This window comes from Hemicordylus capensis, chromosome 3, assembly GCF_027244095.1.
Source record: "Hemicordylus capensis ecotype Gifberg chromosome 3, rHemCap1.1.pri, whole genome shotgun sequence".
NCBI classification, from domain to species: Eukaryota; Metazoa; Chordata; class Lepidosauria; order Squamata; family Cordylidae; genus Hemicordylus; species Hemicordylus capensis.
In genome coordinates, this window is record NC_069659.1 from 194,381,095 (window position 1) to 194,402,033 (window position 20,939).

The window sequence follows — 20,939 nt, forward strand, 5'->3', positions numbered from 1 at the left end:
ACCCCTTCCCTTTTGACAGGTGTTGACTGTCTGCATCTGCGTGGAAGACCAAAAGAAATCAAAGTCGTAACTTGCACATTTTTAAACAGGCATACTGTACCACTGTGTTGCAGGATGCCATGAGACCTAGGAGTCTTTGAATGAGTTGGGCCGGTTGAGATGGATGTTGTTGAAAATGGAGAACAAGGTCCCTGATGCACTGGAAGCATTCTTGAGAGAAGTACACCTTCCTGGCCTCTGTGTACAGGACTGCTCTAATCTATCTATACGTTTATTTATCTAAGACGTAGCCATGGCTAATTCCATACGTGGCAGCTCTCGCGAGAGTTCACGAGTAGCTGCCAATTAGCCACGGGGACGGGGAGAAAATGGCAGCAGCCAACTGGCGGGCAGCGGCCGGAGCGGTGCAGCCTCCCTCTCTGGACTGCCTGCTGGCCCAAAGGCAGAAGCACCGGGGTGTGGGGGATGGCCAGCCAAAAGGCAGGAGCACTGGGCAGGCAGCAGAGAGCGAGGCGCAGCCTCCCCCTCCGGCCTGCCTGCTGCCCACGAGGCAAGAGTGCCGGGGGTAGGAGCGTTGGGGGGGGGGGCAGGACAACAGGATGCTCTGTGCCTGCCCCAGTTAGTATAGTTGATAATACGAACCGGCTCCAGTTTGGACTTTTCCCAATTGACTTGGATTCCCAAGTCTAGGAGGAGAGATAAAACATATTTTGTCTGAGAATGTAACTCTTCTTTGTTTATGGAAGTCAAGAATCAGTTGTTCAGATATGGATAGACCATTATTCCCTGGATCCATAGGTAGGCCACCACCGCAGCAATAAATCTGGTAAATACCCTGGGGGTGGTGGAAAGCCCAAAGGTTAAGACTGTGTACTGGTACACTTGACTTCCTACTGCAAATCTCAGATATTTTCTCTGTTGTGTCCTGATACCAATGTGGAAATACGTGTCCTTTAGATCCAGGGTCACAAGCCAGTTCTCCTGATATAGAAGAGGCAAGATCTCTTGTAACGCTATCATGCGGAATTTTCACCCATGGACAAATTTGTTCAGGTGGTGTAGATCCATGATGGGCCAAATCCCACGATCCCTCTTCAGGATCAGAAAATAGCAGGAGTAAAAACCCTCCCGCATGTGTACTGCACCAGGGTGATAGCCCTCTTTGCTAACAGTTCCTTCACTTCTTCCAGTAACGCATGGGAGGGTTGAGTGAACTGCATGCCTGAAGACTTTGGGGTCATTTTGAATTCTATGGCATATCCCAAGGTTATAATTTTCAGGACCCAGCGGTCCGATATTACCGTGGGGGCATGGCGTGCCAACTTGATTTTGGATGCTGGTAAGAGTATAGGCGCAAGGCTAGTGTTGTCCTTCACATGCCAAGATATTAACGTCCCCAGTGGCGGGAAGGGAGAGGAATGTAACAGTGACAGTGGGTGATCCCGAATCTCAAAGATGCTTTTGAGGCTCTACCTGCTAAGTGTGTTGGGACTGATTAGATTTCTCTTTCCCCTGATTAGTGTGCTTATGGTAAGGATGATATTGTTTCCTAAAATCATGGCAATCTTGCTTTCTGAAAGCGGGCTTCTGTCTTGCATAAGATCGATATTTGGAGTGTTGAAAGAGGATGTTGAGGTGATGAAAGTTGCTGCAGTAAACTTTGGCTTTTTTCATTTGCTCCATAGCAGAGTCGGTGTCCTCGCTGAAAAGGCCCTTACCACCAAAAGATAAGCCCTCAACTTTTTCTTTCATGTCGCCCTGAAGGTTAGTGGAGTGAAGCCAGGCGTGCCTCCTCAGAGAGATTGCAGCAGTCAAGGAACATGATTCCAGCTTGGCCAGGTGTTTGGCAGTACTCAATTATTGGTCAGTAAGTGCCGCTGATTTATTCAGTGTTTTTTAGAAATTGTTCTTAAATTCCTCTGGGGAGAAGATGTCCAAATCATTCTGAAGAGCCTCCCACAAGCCATAGTTATATTTAGCTGTGCAAGCTGAGGAGTTTGCTGTCTTAATGGACATGCATGAGGTAGAATAGATTTTCCTCCCCAAAATGTCCATTTTTCTCCCCTCCTTGTTCGCAGGCATAGTATAGTGGCGACTTGTCTTACAAGAGGAGGTGCAATTGATAACCAGGGAATTTGGGGCAGGATGCTTTAGAAGATACTCATTGTCGTTCTAGATGTTTAGAGGTGGGGGTTGAAGTATGGATCACCTCCCATGCACATTTAGCAGCCCTGGAAATTACTGGGAGAACTGGAAGAGCCACAGGCTGAGATTATTGAGATTTATTAACGTGATCATCTATAATGGCCAGTTCTGACTTGAGATTGCGCCTGAGAGCAGCAGCCATCTCTCTGACGTGATGATGATACACCTTCATTTCCTCATAAGGTGAGACGTGCATGGTCGGAGGCTCGTCGGCAGGAGAATTGGCCAAGTCTTCCGAATCATCAGGATCAGACTCGAAGTCAGAGGAACCGTGATGATCAGTCACTGAGTGAGTCAGCGAAGGCAGCACGTATTTCTGCGTCTCAATGGTAGCCTTTTCCAGAGGCATGGGAACAGGTAGAGTTTGTGTTCCAGTATCTGTATTTTTGAAAACAGACTGTGCGGCTGTATCCACCAAGCTTTTCGCAGGTGGCCAGGCAATCATCTGCATGACAACTGAAAAACTTTACACAGTAGGTTTAACTGGTAAAGTCGGACCATCACCTCCAGCCAGGGCTTGCACAGTGCAAACTGGAGGCACAGCAGACATCAGTGGCAGGTAAGATTTTGATTGCAAGGATCTCCAGGGTTGGTCCTCTCAAAATTATAATGGAAGCCAGGAGATCTGGTCCCCATAGTTGCAGATGTGAGTGATGCTCCTACAGCCAAAGAATGCAAGAAGCCACATGCATGCCACAAAAAGGGGGCTGCCAAATAGGCAGCAGACAGAGCACATGGTGTAGGAGTACGCTGTTCGAACGATTGAGCTACAACCTATTCTATAGGAGTGCCCCCATCAGTAGATCGTGGAGGGAAACCTTTAAATGTGGATAGGAAGCTGCCATATACTGAGTCAGATCATTGGTCCATCTAGCTCAGTATTGTCTACACAGACTGACAGCAGCTTCTCCAAGGGTGCAGGCAGGAGTCTCTCTCAGCCCTCTCTTGGAGATGTTGCCAGGGAGTGCTGGACTAGGACCGGGGAGACCCGAGTTCAAATCCCCATTCAGCCTTGAGACTGGGTAACTCTGGGCCAGTCACCTCTCTCTCAGCCTAACTTACTTCACAGGGTTGTTGTGAGGAGAAACCTAAGTATGTAGTATATTGCTTTGGGCTCCTTGGAGGAAGTGCGGGATATTAAAAAAATGTAGTAGTAGTAATAATAATAATAATTCTGCTCTTCCCAGAGCGGCTCCATCCCCTTAGGGGAATATCTTACAGTGCTCACATGTGGTCTCCCATTCAAATGCAACCAGGGCAGACCATGATTAGCTAAGGGGTCAAGTCATGCTTGTTCTCACAAGCCCAGCTCTCCTCCATGACACACCATGAGTGCCTTTCCTTGGCTTCTTTTGTGACTGAGACAGAGGCAACACTTTTTGCTGTGTAATCCCTCTTACAAAGCATAAACCGTCTTGCTGTCTTCCTCCTCAGCACAATTAGCAGACCAGAATGCAGCTAAACTAGAAGAACTGACACCTGCCATTGACCCATGGCAATTACAGCTTTCTTGCAGGTGATGCTGACATTTCAGAGTTTTGTCACAATAATGATGGAAGCAAGCTTGCTCTCTTTCCTGTGGGTTGTTGGAACATAGGGCCACCCGCTGGGGCCTCTGCCACACCTGCCCACCTGTAAATGTGGTCCACTTCTGCCAGGCAGATAGCCAGGGGCTTGCTCCCAGTGTGCCCCTTCCACGGCTTATGAGTTCTGTGCCAGGCAGGCAATACCATAGATGGATGTTGAAGGAGTGCTTGAATTAGAATCTAGTATAGAAAGCAAGGTGTGGGTAGTGGTGGGATTCAATATTGCATCCCTGTCTTCTTCGTCTTAAACAGCGAACATCAGTATTGGGGCTTGGCATCGTGGGGTCACCAATCTCGAATCTGACAGTACTGATGTATTTAAGGTTGAAATCAGAATTTGTGCACTTGGTATCGATGGAAGACGCATCAATACCGACGGAGACTCCTGACATCGACCAGGTGTCATCGATGGGGCTGAAGAGTTGACCGGAGTGGGAGCTGGAGACAGAGCACCGTGAGAACTGAATAACATGGTGCCCAGCCCGCTTTTAAATAGCACGCTGTAGGCGTAGAGGTGGGGCTTGGTCACCTCAATGAGCTGCAGCATGGTACGATGGTCCTGCACAGGTGCAGAACCCATTCTTATGGATCTCGACAGATCTCAATCCAGATCTTCCTGTTCCCAAACAGAAGCCCCCACATGGCGTCACTTGTAAGAACGGACAGCAGGGCTGTTATGGACAGTGGCACGCTGGTGCGGCGGGGGTGGCAGCGGAGCAATGGGGGGCAGGCAAGGCCTTCCTACCTCCGTTTAAAGTGCCCACTCACCGCTGCACTTTGTGCACATCCTTATGGGCAGTTAGAATGATGTTTAAGTTTTCTCTCTCTGTGTGTTCTTTTACTTGACCCTTTTTAAAGAGGAGAACATATTCCCTTCCACTCTGTGCACTGAGAGCCAAACTATGGTAAATGTTTAGTTTGGCCTTTGTGTGCTTGGCTTTATTTATTTATCTATTAAATGTGGGGGTGGGATTTGGATTGGAATAGTGGCATGGGAGGGAGGACAAAGGGCTCTTTGCCCTTGCTGCAGTTCCAATCTGGAATATGCCTCCTGTAACTGCTATTTCCTCTAGGGAAGTTTCCATTGGTGCCATGGGAAATAACTATGGAGAAGCTACTATTTGGAACCATGGTAGGGGTGAAGGGTTAAAGACCCCCTCCAATACAACCAAATATCTTTTTAAAAAGAAAATTAATTATATAGTGTGTCACCATATCTACCTTTTCCTTCATCTTAAATATATTTTATAGTGGATAACGCAATTGCTTTCCCAATACTCCTTAAAAAGTAAATAATGTTAATTGGTGGAATGGGCCCACAACATTTGAACAAAGTTATGTTCATACATAAACTACCAAATGGGGGTGTGCATTCAGACCACCCCCCCACCCCCCCACACCCCCCCCATAGAATAGGTATTCCTAACTTTGGGTCCCCAGATATTATTGGACTATAACTCCCATAATTCCCAATCATTAGATAAATGGCTGGAGATGATGGTGTTGTAGTCCTACAACATCTGGAGACTCAAGGTTGGAAACCCCTGCCATAGAATATGTTGCCAGCCAATAAGAAAAGGAAAGACAATTCACTATCAGCCTCGTATCAAAACTATAGTGTGGAAGAAAGCAGAGAGAATTGCAAAGTAAATAATTCCATTGCCTAAACCTTAAACAATTAAGCAAGAGAACCAAACAATACACCACCGGAAAGGCAAAATGCTGGTAGCATTGACCTCTAGCCATAGCCAGTCCAAACTGGACAAATTTCCTATCTAACTCCAAATATGGCTTAGACTTAGAGTAAGGCCCAAACCAATCCATGTGAACCCATCTACCAGCTCATCTGACACAGAAACATTAGATGGAACTCCATAGACCTCTTTGGACATTATCAGCACAAGCAGCACTCACACTTACAGCAGGGAAATAGAGAGCTTCCTCTCTATCTCCCACCACCCGACTGTCACTCACCCCTTCCTGCCCGACAAACACACTTACAGAACTATTTGTCTGAAGGGGGAGGCACTGTAAGTGTGTTCACTGGCAATTTTGTGAGCTGCAACCTCGATCGATCAAGGTTGCAGCTCACGGAATTGCCAGTGAACATGCTTACAGCACCTCCCCCTTTAGACAAACAGTGCTGTAAGTGGGAGGGAGGGGGTGAGTGACAGCGGCAGGGTGGGACTTCCTTCTCTCTTTCACCACTGTAAGCCTGAGTGCTGCTTGCACTGATAACATCTGAAGAGGGCTCATGTCTTCCAACATGCTGTTATACATTTAAAAGATGTATATTTATAAAATATATGTATATATCCAGACTACCAATCATCATTCTCAGTGATGCAACTCTTGGTGGTCAGAGGAGGAATGGAAGAAACCTTCAAAAGCATGTGGTTCCAGGGTATGGTCTGTGGCCACCTCACTGAAGTTAAGGTTGAGGTCTTGACAGGAGGCTGCTTGGGAACCTCATAATTACGAGCCAGCATGGAACAAAAGTGGGATATAAATGTAATAAATCCATGCATAACATGGGGGGAAGGAATAACAATTTTCCCTATAGGAAACCATAACTTCATAAATTTGCACTTCTTGTACCAGTATTAAGTAAACATGAATATGTTTGGATCACTTCTCTTTTTATTCTCATTCCAAGAAACATGTTTGAAACATTGAGGATATTTAAATTTATAACATTTTACATGATCTAGCTATTGTGTGGTTCATTGTAGTATTCAAAATGCAGTCACTCGTGGAATTATGTCATGAATTTATATGCTGAAACTGATTGAAATGAAAGAGACCATGAAATAAAACATAACTGAACTGAAGAAATGTGAAAATGGGATTCATTTCCTTACTCTTAGTGGAATGCCTACATCATCCAGCGAGGAATCAACTATGTATGGCGAACTCTTAGCAACTCTCTTCTGCTCCTCCATTTCTTGTTTCTCACTTTGATTTTCCTTTTCTTGGATAGGTGTACAGTCTACTTTACCAGAGATTGGTAGATCTGGCAAAGGCTCTGTAAACAAAGGAAGGATGTCTGTCATTTTAACTTTCACCGCCTTCACAGAACACCCAACAATCACTCCAAAACCTTGGTGAAACGCTGATGAGTCTGACTGTTTCAGAACAGCAACAGAATTTACAATATGACTGAACAGACAAGGAATGGACAATACGTGCCACTAAGTCCCACATAGGCAATCTGGGACTTGAGCATTCTGTTCACTGATCCACAAACCAGACTAAGCTATGGCCATCACAGTCTAGCAAAGAACTCACTGCTTGCTAGCTAGCTTGACATAAATAATGCACAATGTGTTTATTACATATGCTGAAAGCCACTTTCATATGATTAATTTAGAAGTGGGGTATAAATGAATTAAATACATAAAACAGGGTTACAATGGGGACATCTCTCAAACTCCATCTCTGACAAATTTATCCTGAAGAATTTCAGGGGTGAAAAGGATGCAAGACTTTACAGCTTGCCTCATCAGAGGATTGCCAAGTAACAGTAACTCTGGTATCACAGAATAGCATGCACTGGAAAAAGACAGAGGAACAATTGTTAAAACCATGCACACCGCTGTAGCTCCCAGAACTGTATGGCTGTGGACAGAAGATTTAAGTAGTGAGGGCAAGGCTCATGCAAAAGGAGCCAGAATCATTCACAGAGTACCCAGAGCAAATCCAGTCTAGAGCCACTTACATGAATAATGATTGATTCATGTTTTGAACGTGATATTCTTGCCTTCATGACTGACTGGTGAAGGGCATGTCTTGAAAATTGTTGACGCTGGTAAGGAAAGATGCTCCAATTCTGCTCCTTCTGCCATACCTCTCTTCTAAATTCATCACAATACTTTTTATGGAGCACTTAGGAAACTTTTTAAATGCAAACCAAGGAAAGAAATAGTAGTTTTACATGTGGAGAGTGCTACCTCAGTTCTGGAATCAGAGATACCTAGACAGAAGTAGTAAAATAAATAGAATTTGCCCTGGATTGAGCATCATAATATCCATGTAATGTATAAACAGGAGCAGGCTTGTTGCAGCATTTTGACTACCTTTTAATAAGATGCTTCTATTCCAAAGAGAGGCAAAGCACAGTTTCCGAAGCACAGCTTCCTTGTGCCTTTAGTTACAAAGGACTTTGTGAGCACTCTCACTGTTCCCTGGAGCAGTGATGATGTGTTTAATTTCTTTAGAAGCTGAACATATAACTATCTTATATTTGAGAATTCTGGGGATGCAAAGAAATCAGTACTATACAAATGACTTAGCAAAGTAACCAAGACCATATAAACACAATTATTTTGTTGGTAAAAAATCTTCCATGGGTGGGTGGGGGAACAAGAGTTTTTGATCTTAAAAGGGAAACACCTTGGAGGAAAGGAAATCACTCACTGAGTGAACTTTTGCCCTTGAATTTCTTACACTGAAGACACAGTGTATTAACTAGCAGGCACACCTAGCAGAAGAGGGCTTGGGAGAAGCCAAAGAAATGTAAAAGCAACAAACAAAAACTGGAATCTGATCCTGCAGGATATGGGAGAGTTTCAAGTTTCAAAGGGAATTCCAGGCAATATAGGATCTTTGCAGAAATTGCGCATATTCTGCATTGCAATTTCTGAAATGCAGATTTGCAAAAAAAATTTTAAATGCACAAGACGGAATTCTTTCTGTCTTTTCTTTTGCTTTCTTTTTTGGCTGCTTTTGCTACTACAACAGCAGCAAAGAGGCAGCAGTTCTCTCACTGGAAGAGGGCACATGTTATAAATAAATTACCGGGGGGGGGAGGAGAGAGAGTGGTTCATTAAAAACCAAACACAGTTACATATAGCTGAAGTCTTCCAGGGGGTCTTTCCTGCTGACCCTGCATGTGTGCAGGAGAAACCAGAATGGAGGTGTTTGTGACTAGCACTTCTTCAGACAGACGAACATAAACACAAAATATTGCTAGCTTAACACCTGTGCTTAAAGGTCAGTAACCTTCACTTTTTGTCAGGTGGGGGTCATTTTGCCAAAAATTCTTCAGTGAGAGAGTTGTTTCCCACCACAATTCTCCTTTTCCCAGTGCCAAGGGGATCCCTGTAAGAAAAATGGAGCCCTGTCAAGCCCCAGTGCCATCATCTTGGAAGGCACTCACCGAGTGCTGGGAACTATAGTCCTTCTATACTCACTACTGCTGAGTTTTCTTTAAAGGAGCCCCACTAGTGCTGGGCACAGCACAGCACTGCAGAGAGGGAATGGTAGCTCCTCTAAAGTGCCAGGGGGCTGTGTTCAGATTCAGCTAAAACTTCTCACAGGCCAAATAAACAATTAATCAGGGAGCCACACTTAGGGCCGATGGGAGTCACCACTGGCTTTAAGGCCTTGCAATGAACAACACTGACATAGGTTGGAGGTTCACTGCCACTGTGATCTTCTTCCAGTGACAGGAACTAGCCAATAATATTGTAAAGAACGCTTTCCTAACTTATCTCCTAATTAGTAATGGAGATGTATTATGTTCCTTCCCCCTGACCAAAATGCTTGAGTTGATCTTGACATGGAGAAAGAAACCAGAGAGGCAGCCAAAAAGAGGAAAGTGCTGTAGTAATGGGTGTCCAACAACTCACACCTCAACTAAGTAAACATAAGTTTAGATTACAACAAAGAAAGGACATTTCTAGATACCAAGTATGCCTTGGAACAATTCATCATGAAGCCAACAAGAAGGAAAGTGGCCTGGATCAAATTCTGAGGACTTCATATGAGATGTAAATGAAAAATTGCCAAGGAAATCTAACATGGTCATCGTTGAATGCAAAAGATGATAGGCCTCTTCTCACAATCTATGAGAAGGGCTAGAGGGTGGTCTGCAGGGAAGGCAGGTTAAGCTTACCTTTCCCACAGACAATGGCAGCAGCGTTGCTAGGCACACTCTCAGTGCGCCCAGATGATTACCCGCTTGCCAAGGCAGCAGGGAGGGTCAGGGGCTGCACTGTGCCATCTATGCCCCCCGGAATTACCATGATGCACTGTGCGAGTGCGTGGTGCATCACGGGGATCCCCCCTCCCCTCCCCAGGCTCCCCACAATATGGCAGCCACTGCCACACGATCCCCCCCAAAATGATTTCACACGATTACAGGGTGGCTATTTAGGCGGATTTTCCGCCATGGAGCCACCAGGATCGGCACAATTCCGGCGGTTCACACGCATGTGCAATACTGGGATCTCTTAACCTGGTTTTGCACGTTTGTGTGAATAGCCTCAATATCTCTCAAAAATGAGTGAGTTTTGTTAAAAAGATATTGGTCAGCGCAAATATATAACAAAGAGTAGAAAAGGACCAAAGAGTCCAAAAAGTCACAAGTGTGGTTAACAAAGAGTCAAGGGAGCTATAAAGAAGGCTCCTTTCAAATAAAATGGAAGTCATGCCTAAATGAGGAGAACAGAAAGGAGCACAAACTCTAGAGTGGGGTGGGAGAGGAAGTTAATGATAGCAAAAGAAAACAAGAATTTGATGAGCACATTGCTAAAAACATTAAGACCAACAATTAAAATAAATTGCATTGTGAAACAGGAAAATTGGCCAGGGAAGACAGCTAGACAGTTAGATAACTAAGGTTTGAAAGGAATTCTAAAAAGAGTATAGGGAGACTACGGAGAAACTGAATGAATGATTTGTATATGTCTTCACAGCAGAGGACAAATATCTGTTCCTGCAATGATTTCATTTATTTATTTAGGAAGGACATCTGAAAAAAATGTGGAGACAAATAGAAGTGACAAGATTAAGCTCTAGACATCTGATTAATTGTTGAGTGGTTAGCAGTATACTGGACTAGATGGACTTTTGGTCCGATCCAGGATGGCACTTCTGATGGGAGAAGGAAGTGGGGGAGCAAACCTAGCTATTGAACCAGCATTATAAAAGATAGCTGCTGGTAAAGAGAACAGGCCAGTTGGTTGGCAGGACCTTTCACAGCTGTGAGACAAATCAGAAGTTTCAAAAGTAAAAAGTTTACCTGCTGGATTTCTTCTTGTCAAAAAATTTGTTCATGGTAAAGGAGTCCCGCAGTGGGGGGAAGTTTGCAATCCTGCCTGTTAGCAATCCAGTAAATACAACCTATCCATCAATAAATGCAGTTGCTCCTTTGCTGTGAAAAACAGCCCTACATTAGTTTCCAATTTAGTGTCGAGCAGAAGCAGCTTCAATTTTTCTTCCTAAAGATTGGATTTATTTATATATGAATGTACATAAGGACACCTTAGCTCCAAGTTAAGAGCCCTGCCCAGGAATTGACACAGACCAACTATGAGCTGGGGAATGCTGTGCTAAGATGTGTGTACAAATTGTTAGTGAGGCTGGACAGAGCAGGTGTGTGTGTGTGTATGTGCGCGTGCACATGTATTGACACCTTAAGCCCTTTTTTTATTACAAGGCACCGAGGAACTGTCAAGTCTTACCAAGGAATCTTTTAAGAGAAAGCTAATATAAATCCTCCAGCAGTCACCGAAATGACTACTTCCTCCAGTCAGTTGCAGCTCTTCACATGGATTTACTAAAGGTACTCTGCTAGAGAAGAAAGCAGTGCCTTTCTTGAGTGAATGTAGCAACAAAAGCAGCAACAACAACAGGAAAAGCAGCAGAAGCAGCAGGAAGGGTATGGCAATACTATGGGCATCATACCTGCTAGGCTACTAAGCCTTTTTTGCTGTTCTGTGGTAGAGGAGAAAACAGACAAATAAGTGGGTGAGGCACCAAGGTGGCAAATGCCTTCAGCTCTTGTGGTGATCTTGACAGGCATGAAACACACATGCTGCACACAGTGTCATGGGCTTGAAGGGCTCCTTTAATCCCACCCCTCATGTTATTTCCATCAAAGTCAACACACTTCTAGTTCCTTCAAAATTGCAGCACTGGACAACATCTCTAATGATCAACACAATAAGAGTGAGTAACATATGTGTGCCTATATCAGGGTGTGTGTGTGTGTGTATACACACGCGCTAGATAAAACAAACATGTTTGCATAGTTGACTCAGACAAATAAATAAATAAATAAATAAATAAATATACATACATACATACATACACACACACACACACACACACACACACACATTCTCAAAACAACATAATGGGCACTGCCTGACATGCTACACAATGCAAATGAGTTCTTGGGCAGCTACTTAATGCAAGCACTTGCATTACACTACTCCCACTGTTTCCAATGAGAGTAATGTGACACAAATGCCCGCACACTGCTTTAAGTAGCTGTGCAACTGCACTCTTTTGCAACACCATCAAGGCTGGCTTTCATGCCTGCAGCTGTCCCGGTGAGTTGGAAGTGCTGACGTTGAGTTGTGCAGCATCGTCAGTCACTATTTAGAAAACAGCAGTATATATCAGCATTTAGGTTTAGAGTATTCAAAGCACTTCACAGACATTATCTTGTCACAATCCTTACATCAACCCTGTAAGGCAGGTCACAATAGGGTAATCCTCATATTTTAGACAGGAAATTGAAGCAGAGAGAGCATGAGTTGCCTAAGATAGCCTAGTGGGTTCATGAAAAGGCAAAATTCAAACAATGACGTTTTGATGCTCATAGGTCCAAACAAGGCATGACACTCATCAAGTCTCTGACACATTTATTGCTCCAAATATTTGCGTTTTTAGTGTAAGCAGGCAACACATTCTATTAGTATAGAGAGCTTTCTGATATAGCCTGGTCACATGCCCTCAACTCTCCATCAGCATGACACTAGTTTAAAAAGAAAAAGAAAAAGGAGGAGGATTCCTCCCGACATCGGCCAATATGGAGAAACCAAGGTCCTCCGTTAATACTTTACTGGAATTACGTTCCTGAAAAAAATGTTCATAGTTCCTTAATAAAAGGGAAGGGGAAACTCAAAATGAATGAGGATGTCTCTGTAGCAGCTTACTTGACGACTGAGCTTTAAAGGTGGATCAATACGAGCTTCTGTATCAGACCTGATTAATAGTTCTAAAGTCAAGTACAGCATTTGACTGGCACATCCACAAAATGGTGTATATACTGAACAACATGCAGACCATACAATAGATTTGGTGCCAGCCACTGGCCCAGAATATTCATCATCATCCAGGGAATCCAACCATTTTAGAGTCTTTTTCAAGGCAAAAGATGGGTTCCTCTTCAGCTAAAGGGAGAGTCATATTTACCTTACAGGACGTACCTCATGTATTTCTGACAAGTAGCAGTTCTTCCTCTGAAAATGTTTTAACATTGCCTGGCTTTTAACTGATTAATTCTGCTGGCTTTAACTGGGGATACTTGTTGTTTTTTCTGTGTTTTGTTTTTATCGACTGCATATTATTTTTATTATGTTACTGTTTAAATGTTTACTATGTTGTGAAGAGCTGCACTTTTAAAAGGCAGCGTATGTATACATTAAACAAGTTAAATCCTATAACATTAATTGACATAGGATTCACAGAAGGCATGAATTAACCAGAACAGGCTATGGTTCCTGCTCATTTCCTGCTAGGATTAGTATGCAAGGTGCCCCCATCACGTCAAGAGCTGCACTCCCATATTAATACTGCTTTCCTGCAATATCAGCTTTCCTGCAGTAGCTGAACATCGTTGGCAAACTGGAGTTCAAAAGGCACAGAAGGTGATTCAGGATTTGGAGAAATAATTGACTGATGATGTTATGATCAAATGCTGCTTCCTTCAGGCTCACCTTTTCATCCCCAAAGAGTATAGAATAAATCTCCAGGCCCAAATGTACTCCTCTCTCACACAGCTGCAGCAACTTGGATAGTGGCAATTTTGCTACAGAGTACACTTGTGAGAGAAGTTCTCTTTCTTTCCCCAGTCTCCATGAACCTGTACAGCTGGCTTGCCTCCAGGGAGATAAGCTGGGCATGAAAGAAACAGGCCCAGCTACAGTGCATCAAGGGCAATCTTTTCCCTTACTCACACAGCCTGGTCTCTGTGTCAGGGCTAGAATCTCTGTTGCAGAGTGTTACTCCAGTCTGGGCTCTGTGCCTCCCGCCCAATACCCAATTAAGTCTTTGACAGAACAGCACTGCCTATAGATTACCCCCAGTGGCACTTGTGGAACCTGAAAGTGCTGCTGCTGGGAGACAGAAGCGGCAAGGGCTACACAGAGAGGAAAGGGCTTTCTTCTCCCATATGGCTAAGTGACAGACCCCACCAAGTCCTCTGCTTCCATAAACCAAAGAAGGTGCAGCCTCACTCCTCTTTTAGTGCATTGTAGTGCTACTTTGGGGGACCATGGATTGTCCCTCCCCCAGACACCCCACTCCTTATCACAGCAGCAACCTATTGATATAATGGCCCTAGCAAAAATAAGCTGAGAAAGGCTGAGGCAATACCTCTCTCCTTACCTCTGTTGTGCTGCAAAAGGACAATGGTAGGATTGACGATTGTAGTGGAGGGATAAGCAGAGGAAGGTTTGCTGGAGAACGTTAAGGAACCATAGCATTCGGTGCCACTGCTGGGTCTGGGGGCTTCATTTAGCAGAGGACAGAGATCCTGAAACAAGGAAGGTTTATATGCCATTATTGCCTTAACCCCAGGGGGTTTCTGGAGGTTAGCCACTTTGCAATGAAGAACCGACAGACTAGAGAAAGGTTTAGTATAATGCGAAAGCACTAAAAGCTGCTCTGACACAGCATCTGGCTTATTGCTATTAGCACACACAAAGGAAAAAACATCTAACGAAATTCCTTGTGCTGGACTTCACTCAAGCCAGAAGTGCCACTGAACTGAGTTGTGTATACATGACATACACTTGGTGGCAGGAATGAGCTGCTCTGGGTATAGGGATATGGAAAGAGAGAGAGATGAATGTGCTTGCACACGTTCCTTTCTAAACAGAGGAATTCCTTTCACAGCAAGCCATCAGGCATGCAAATCACATGCGATTCCCAAATGAAACCTGATTACTGATGACTTGATGAAGGAAAATAAGTTTAGCACCGTCATTCATAAGCTGTTAGACAGAAGGACGCCAGTGAAATCAGAACTATGTGAAAAACAGGTGGAGGAGTGGAATCAGGAGGGACCCGAGAGAGAGGAAGGTAAAGCAGCACAGCCCGAGGGAGCAAGTAAAGACTGGCCAACCCCAGCCATTTGCTGATCCCATTAATTTATGCAATTGCTTTCACTGAGACTAACATTGTGATGGAATATTTATGCAATCGAGTAAAAAGTGAGCAAGTACAAAGTTTTAAGTTACGAGCTGGCCCTGAAACTTCCAGGTTATCAGAGACTCCTGCTAACTGACCAAGGAGGCAACTTTTTAAAAGTGGTGATTCTCTTTATTGAGCATGGAGAGAACTGGTCCTGTCCATCCCCAGCACAGCATCCCTCCCATGGCTGTTGCTGGTGTCTATCTTATGTTTCTTTCTTTACATTGTCAGCCCTTTGGGGACAGGGAGCCATTTTATTTATTTGTTTATGTCGATGTAAACCGCTTTGGGAACTTTTGTTGAAAAGTGGTATATATTCGTTGTATTCATATTCTAGCTGGTTAGTGGCAGAGAACAAGGACATTCTGGAAGCCGTGTTGAAGGGGGATTGGATACACATCCAATGTATATCTGAGCCACACTGTTCACACCTTTTATGCTGGCTCCCTGCTTATCTGCATGGCAGTTGAACAATTACAGGGACTAGTACTGGGGAAAGACAAGAAGAATGAATCAATACACAATTTTCCTATGCTGGGTTCTCCTGTAAAAGAAAGCCAGTATGGTATAGACCAAATGTAGATTGTTTGGCTTGGACTAAGAAGGTGCACACACACATTCTTCAGCCCATCACTATCTCTGCTCTAACTTCACAGAGTTGTTGCAACAATAGTGGCATCATGTATGCTGCCCCAGGTTCCTTGGATAGATGGGGGATAGAAAATGTCATAAACTAACTGAATCTGTTTCTTTTCCAATAGTGAATGCATATTTCTTGCACTTCCTGTTTAATGTTACAGTATTGAATCAGGAGCACATGAAATTCCTATTCAATGCGCTCATATTTGGGGGCAGGGCCTCCTGAGACAGAAAGAGGTTATCAAAAATGCAACAGCATGTTCAAATGACCACCATCTTGTCTCACATGCTCTTCATCACTATGAGAGCCCTCAGGGAAATCTTGTAGAGATTTGGAGAGAGATGCCACATGCAGCTCTGTCTCTCATCCTTCCAACTTTGTTCTTCTACAATGTTTGAAACTTAAGGCAGGAAATCCAACTGAAGCTGGATCCAGATAAGAATGAAATCATATAGACTGACATAACTTGCAACCAGAGATCTGGGAAAGATGAGTGTGGATGCCTGTTGCTGACATGGTTCATCCTTAGTCACTTAGTTCTGAGATATTCCTACAGTCATTCTTGTGCCTCGACTTTCAGGTCACAGAACTGTCCAGAAGACTAGTTTCAATCAATTCAGTCTGGGAGGAAAGCTTTGAGCATCTCTCAGGGCCAAACTATGCATTATGTGTAAATATTATTAGTCCTGATAGGCTTAGTTTTTCTTTAGTCAATTGTAGCTGGACAGGGGATTAGGTGGAGGGTTTTAACCTTACTCCCACCATAGTTCCAATCCACAGTCCACCACCACCACCAAATCCAGCTATAGCCACTATTGTAGCAAACCTGGTGGTGGTGGGAAGTTAAAGCCCCCCTACCATCCACTTTGATCCTGATCCTATGAGTCTGTACTTGCCACTATTAACTGAAGAAAAACTAAGCCCATCAGGACTAATAAAACTTCAAACATCACATGTAATTTGGCCTCAGATTCAGAACTAGCAATGATCATTCATCCTCTAAACATGTTTTAATCTTGAATCTTGAGTATCATAGTTTAGTAGAGCACTGTAACTCAGCACATGCATTGTATGTAGAAGGCCCCACATTCAATTGGTGGCACTTTCAGATAAATTTGTGGCACTTTCAGATAAAAGTCTCTTAAGCCGTCAGGCTGGGAAAGAACTTTGCCTGAGGCCTTGAAGAGTTACTGCCAATGAAAGTAGAAAGTACTGGACTAGACAGATCACTCTTCTGACTTAGACTAAGAGACTTTCATGTGTTTTACAGGACAACAGCTCAGTTACAGAGCACACAATTTGCATACAGAAGCATATCAGAGTTCCTTACTCTGACAAGTGGAAATCCTGGGATAGCTATTGCCAGTACTGGACTAGATGACCCCAGGGTTTGACTCCTTATATATAATAAAATTTTGTCCATCATGACTCTATGGGGGGCATTTTCTTCAGGAAAAACTTGGTTGTACTGACCAAGCCAAGCCTCAGACTTTTTAAATTAAAAAGCACCACCTTGAATAACTCTTAGAAGACAACAGCAAGCCAGTGGAGACTCTAAGAACAATTGACGCTGTCCGTTTTGATCCATAAAGCTCAAAATGTCTTGGGCTCAATTAACACACTCTCATATTTCTTCACAATCTAGGATCAACAGGGAAATCATGAGGGACATGCCAGTAACCTCCAGACTCGATTACTGTAATGAGCTCTATGTGGGGCTGCCTCTAAATGTACAGGTGAAACTCAGAAAATTAGAATATTGTGCAAAAGTCCATTAATTTCAGTAATGCAAATTAAAAGGTGAAACTGATATATGAGACAGACGCATTACATGCAAAGCGAGATAAGTCAAGCCTTAATTTGTTATAATTGTGATGATCATGGCGTACAGCTCATGAAAACCCCAAATCCACAATCTCAGAAAATTAGAATATTACATGGAACCAAGAAGACAAGGACTGAAGAATAGAACAATATCGGACCTCTGAAAAGTATACAGTGTACTGTGCTTGACTGGCCAGCAAACTCGCCTGACCTGACCCCATAGAGAATCTATGGGGCATTGCCAAGAGAAGGATGAGAGACATGAGACCAAACAATGCAGAATTGCTGAAGGCCGCTAATGAAGCATCCTGGTCTTCCATAATCCCTCATCAGTGCCACAGGCTGATAGCATCCATGCCACGCCGCATTGAGGCAGTAATTGCTGCAAAAGGGGCCCAAACCAAGTACTGAATACTTATGCATGCTTATACTTTTCAGAGGTCCGATATTGTTCTATTCTTCAATCCTTGTCTTCTTGGTTCCATGTAATATTCTAATTTTTCTGAGATTGTGGATTTGGGGTTTTCATGAGCTGTACGCCATGATCATCACAATTATAACAAATTAAGGCTTGACTTATCTCGCTTTGCATGTAATGCGTCTGTCTCATATATCAGTTTCACCTTTTAATTTGCATTACTGAAACTAATGGACTTTTGCACAATATTCTAATTTTCCGAGTTTCACCTGTAGTCCAGAAACTACAATCGGTGCAAAATGTGGCAGCCAGGACTTGCTGGGTGACTCTGGGCCAGTCACTTCTCTCTCAGCCTAACCTACTTCACAGGGTTGTTGGTGGGGATTTTTTTTAGTGTTTTGATATTTTTCTTGATTGATGAATTGTAAGCCATCTCAAAACACATTTGATGATATTGGGTTATAAATAAACAAACAAGCAAGCAACAAAATGTTGTAGACGTTCTAGCCTAATGAGGGCTCACTGTGGAATGAGAAATAAGCATGCAACTAGTCTTGCTGTCTCTTATTAAGTATCTTAAACGGGAGAAGCAGGAGATTTAATAACTAGCCCAGTGATAGATGCTTGCAGGTTCCTGAGAGATGATTAAGTGATTATAGATCTCTCTACTTTTAATTTTAATGCATCCCTTATTGGTTTCCCTAGAAACTGGCATTTATAGAATATGAAGTATGGCCCCATATTCCATGCAGTCTGAATGCTAAATGCCAACTATCGATGTTGCCTATGCCTACCTTATCTCTCACTCAAGGTACAAGGGCTACTTCTTATACTATGTTTTCCTAGCTTCTATCAGAGGAGTGTACAAAGCCAAAAAATAAACTGGAGTTCTATAATACAATGGCAGATGCATCTTCAAAAATGAGTGTAGATCTGCAAATACCAAACCATTACATAAAAGGCAGCCCTAAGAAACTGGCAAAATCAACATGTTATTTATACATCCACTGGAATAGTCTAAGGCAGTAGTTCCCAAACTGGGAGCCTCCAGACGTTGCTGAACTATAACTCCCATCAGCCCCAGCTACGATGTATTGTGATTGAGGATAGGGATGTGCAACAAATTTCGGGCACAGAACGATCTGTGCCCGAAACGAGCAATTTCGGGTGATTCGGGGCTGAACTGAATCACCCCCGATGTCCCCCGATATTTTTCAGGCCCGAGCCGAATCACCCGAATTTCGGGCCTGAAAAATTCGGGTGATTCGGTTCATGGTTCATTTGGGGGGATTTTTTGAAGTTTTAGTGACTTTGGGGCAGTTCAGGGGCATAGCATGGGATCTGGGCAAAAAGAGTGGGGTGGGGTGGTAGTGCCTAATGGGTGCAGGCTACCACCCCAATTTCAGGGGGATTGGGCAAAAGGCTGATTTTTGGGAAATTTCTGAAGTTTTCATGTCTTTGGGGCAGATTGGGGCAGAAAGTGGGGCCTGGGGCAGAATAGTGGGGTGGGGTGGTAGAGCCTAATGGGTGGAGGCTACCACCCCAATTTCAGGGGGATTGGGCAAAGGGCTGATTTTTTGAGAATTTTTGAAGTTTTAGTGACTTTGGGGCAGTTTGGGGGCAGAAAGTGGATCTGCCCCAAAAGAGTGGGGTGGGGTGGTAGTGCCTAATGGTTGGAGGCTACCACCCCAATGTCAGGGGGATTTGGCAGAGGGCTGATTTTTTGGGAATATTTGAAGTTTTGGTGTCTTTGGGGCAGATTGGGGGCAGAAAGTGGATCTGCCCCAAAGGAGTGGGGTGGGCTGGTAGATAGTGCCTAATGGGTGGAGGCTACCACCCGTCCCCAATTTCAGAGTGATTGGGCAGAGGGGTGAATTTTGGTGAATTTCTGAGGTTTGTCTTCATAAGGTGAAGTGTGCTAAATTGATTACTTCCTCATATTCATAGTAATTGAGAGTGTGTAAAAGTGAAAGTGGGGTCATGAGAGTTGTTTAATTGAAAAAAATCTCATTTGCTATGATAGAATGAGAATTAGCAAATGAGATTTTTTCAATTAAACAACTCTCATGACCCCACTTTCACTTTTTCACACTCTCAATTACTATGAATATGAGGAAGTAATCAATTTAGCACACTTCACCTTATGAAGACAAACCTCAGAAATTCACCAAAATTCACCCCTCTGCCCAATCACTCTGAAATTGGGGACGGGTGGTAGCCTCCACCCATTAGGCACTATCTACCAGCCCACCCCACTCCTTTGGGGCAGATCCACTTTCTGCCCCCAATCTGCCCCAAAGACACCAAAACTTCAAATATTCCCAAAAAATCAGCCCTCTGCCAAATCCCCCTGACATTGGGGTGGTAGCCTCCAACCATTAGGCACTACCACCCCACCCCACTCTTTTGGGGCAGATCCACTTTCTGCCCCCAAACTGCCCCAAAGTCACGAAAACTTCAAAAATTCTAAAAAAATCAGCCCTTTGCCCAATCCCCCTGAAATTGGGGTGGTAGACTCCACCCATTGGGCACTACCACCCCACCCCAAAATTTTGCCCCTGGGCCCCTTCCCCCCCAAATCGATTCGGATTTGGATTCAGATTGAATCTGAACCGAATCAAGGGTGATTAGGGTGGCCCATATTCGGGCACAAAACAGAACAGGGGTGATTCGGTTCGGGTCCTGAACCGAATCACCAAATACCCGTATTGCACACCCCTAATTGAGGATGATGGGAGCTGTAACTCAGTAACATACGGAGGCTCCCAGTTTGGGACCCACTAGTCTAAGGGGTCTACCTAGTACATGATACTAAAAACTCCCGAACTGATTAGCCAAAGGCATAGAGTTTTCAAGTGGGACAGAAAAAGTACGGCACCGTAGGAATATTATACAGCTGAAGAGTTCCCAAGCCAGAGATGGCAAGAGAGATACATGCAACGTAACAGGACATAAACAAGGTTTCAGTTATCATGCTGCTGGCAGGGAGTACCTTGTTCAAAGTTTAGTATGCCAGTGAGAAAGTCATTTAATCTGGGAACACAAATTTAGCAAAGCT

General features: G+C 43.9%; 1 protein-coding gene across 50 annotated transcripts in view; it reads right to left on the reverse strand.

Moving 5' to 3' along the window:
* SORBS1 (sorbin and SH3 domain containing 1) overlaps nt 1-20,939 on the reverse strand; it is a 304,285-nt gene that overhangs the window by 100,851 nt on the left and 182,495 nt on the right. For 49 of the 50 annotated variants that reach the window (XM_053307082.1, XM_053307125.1, XM_053307131.1 and 46 more), the window contains 3 exons: nt 14,193-14,340; nt 11,481-11,510; nt 6,653-6,816 (listed from right to left, as the gene is read on the reverse strand). In XM_053307082.1, the coding sequence (XP_053163057.1) occupies nt 6,653-6,816; nt 11,481-11,510; nt 14,193-14,340 (342 nt within the window). The remainder of the gene's footprint in view (nt 1-6,652; nt 6,817-11,480; nt 11,511-14,192; nt 14,341-20,939) is intronic. The other variant, XM_053307085.1, reaches the window with a different exon arrangement.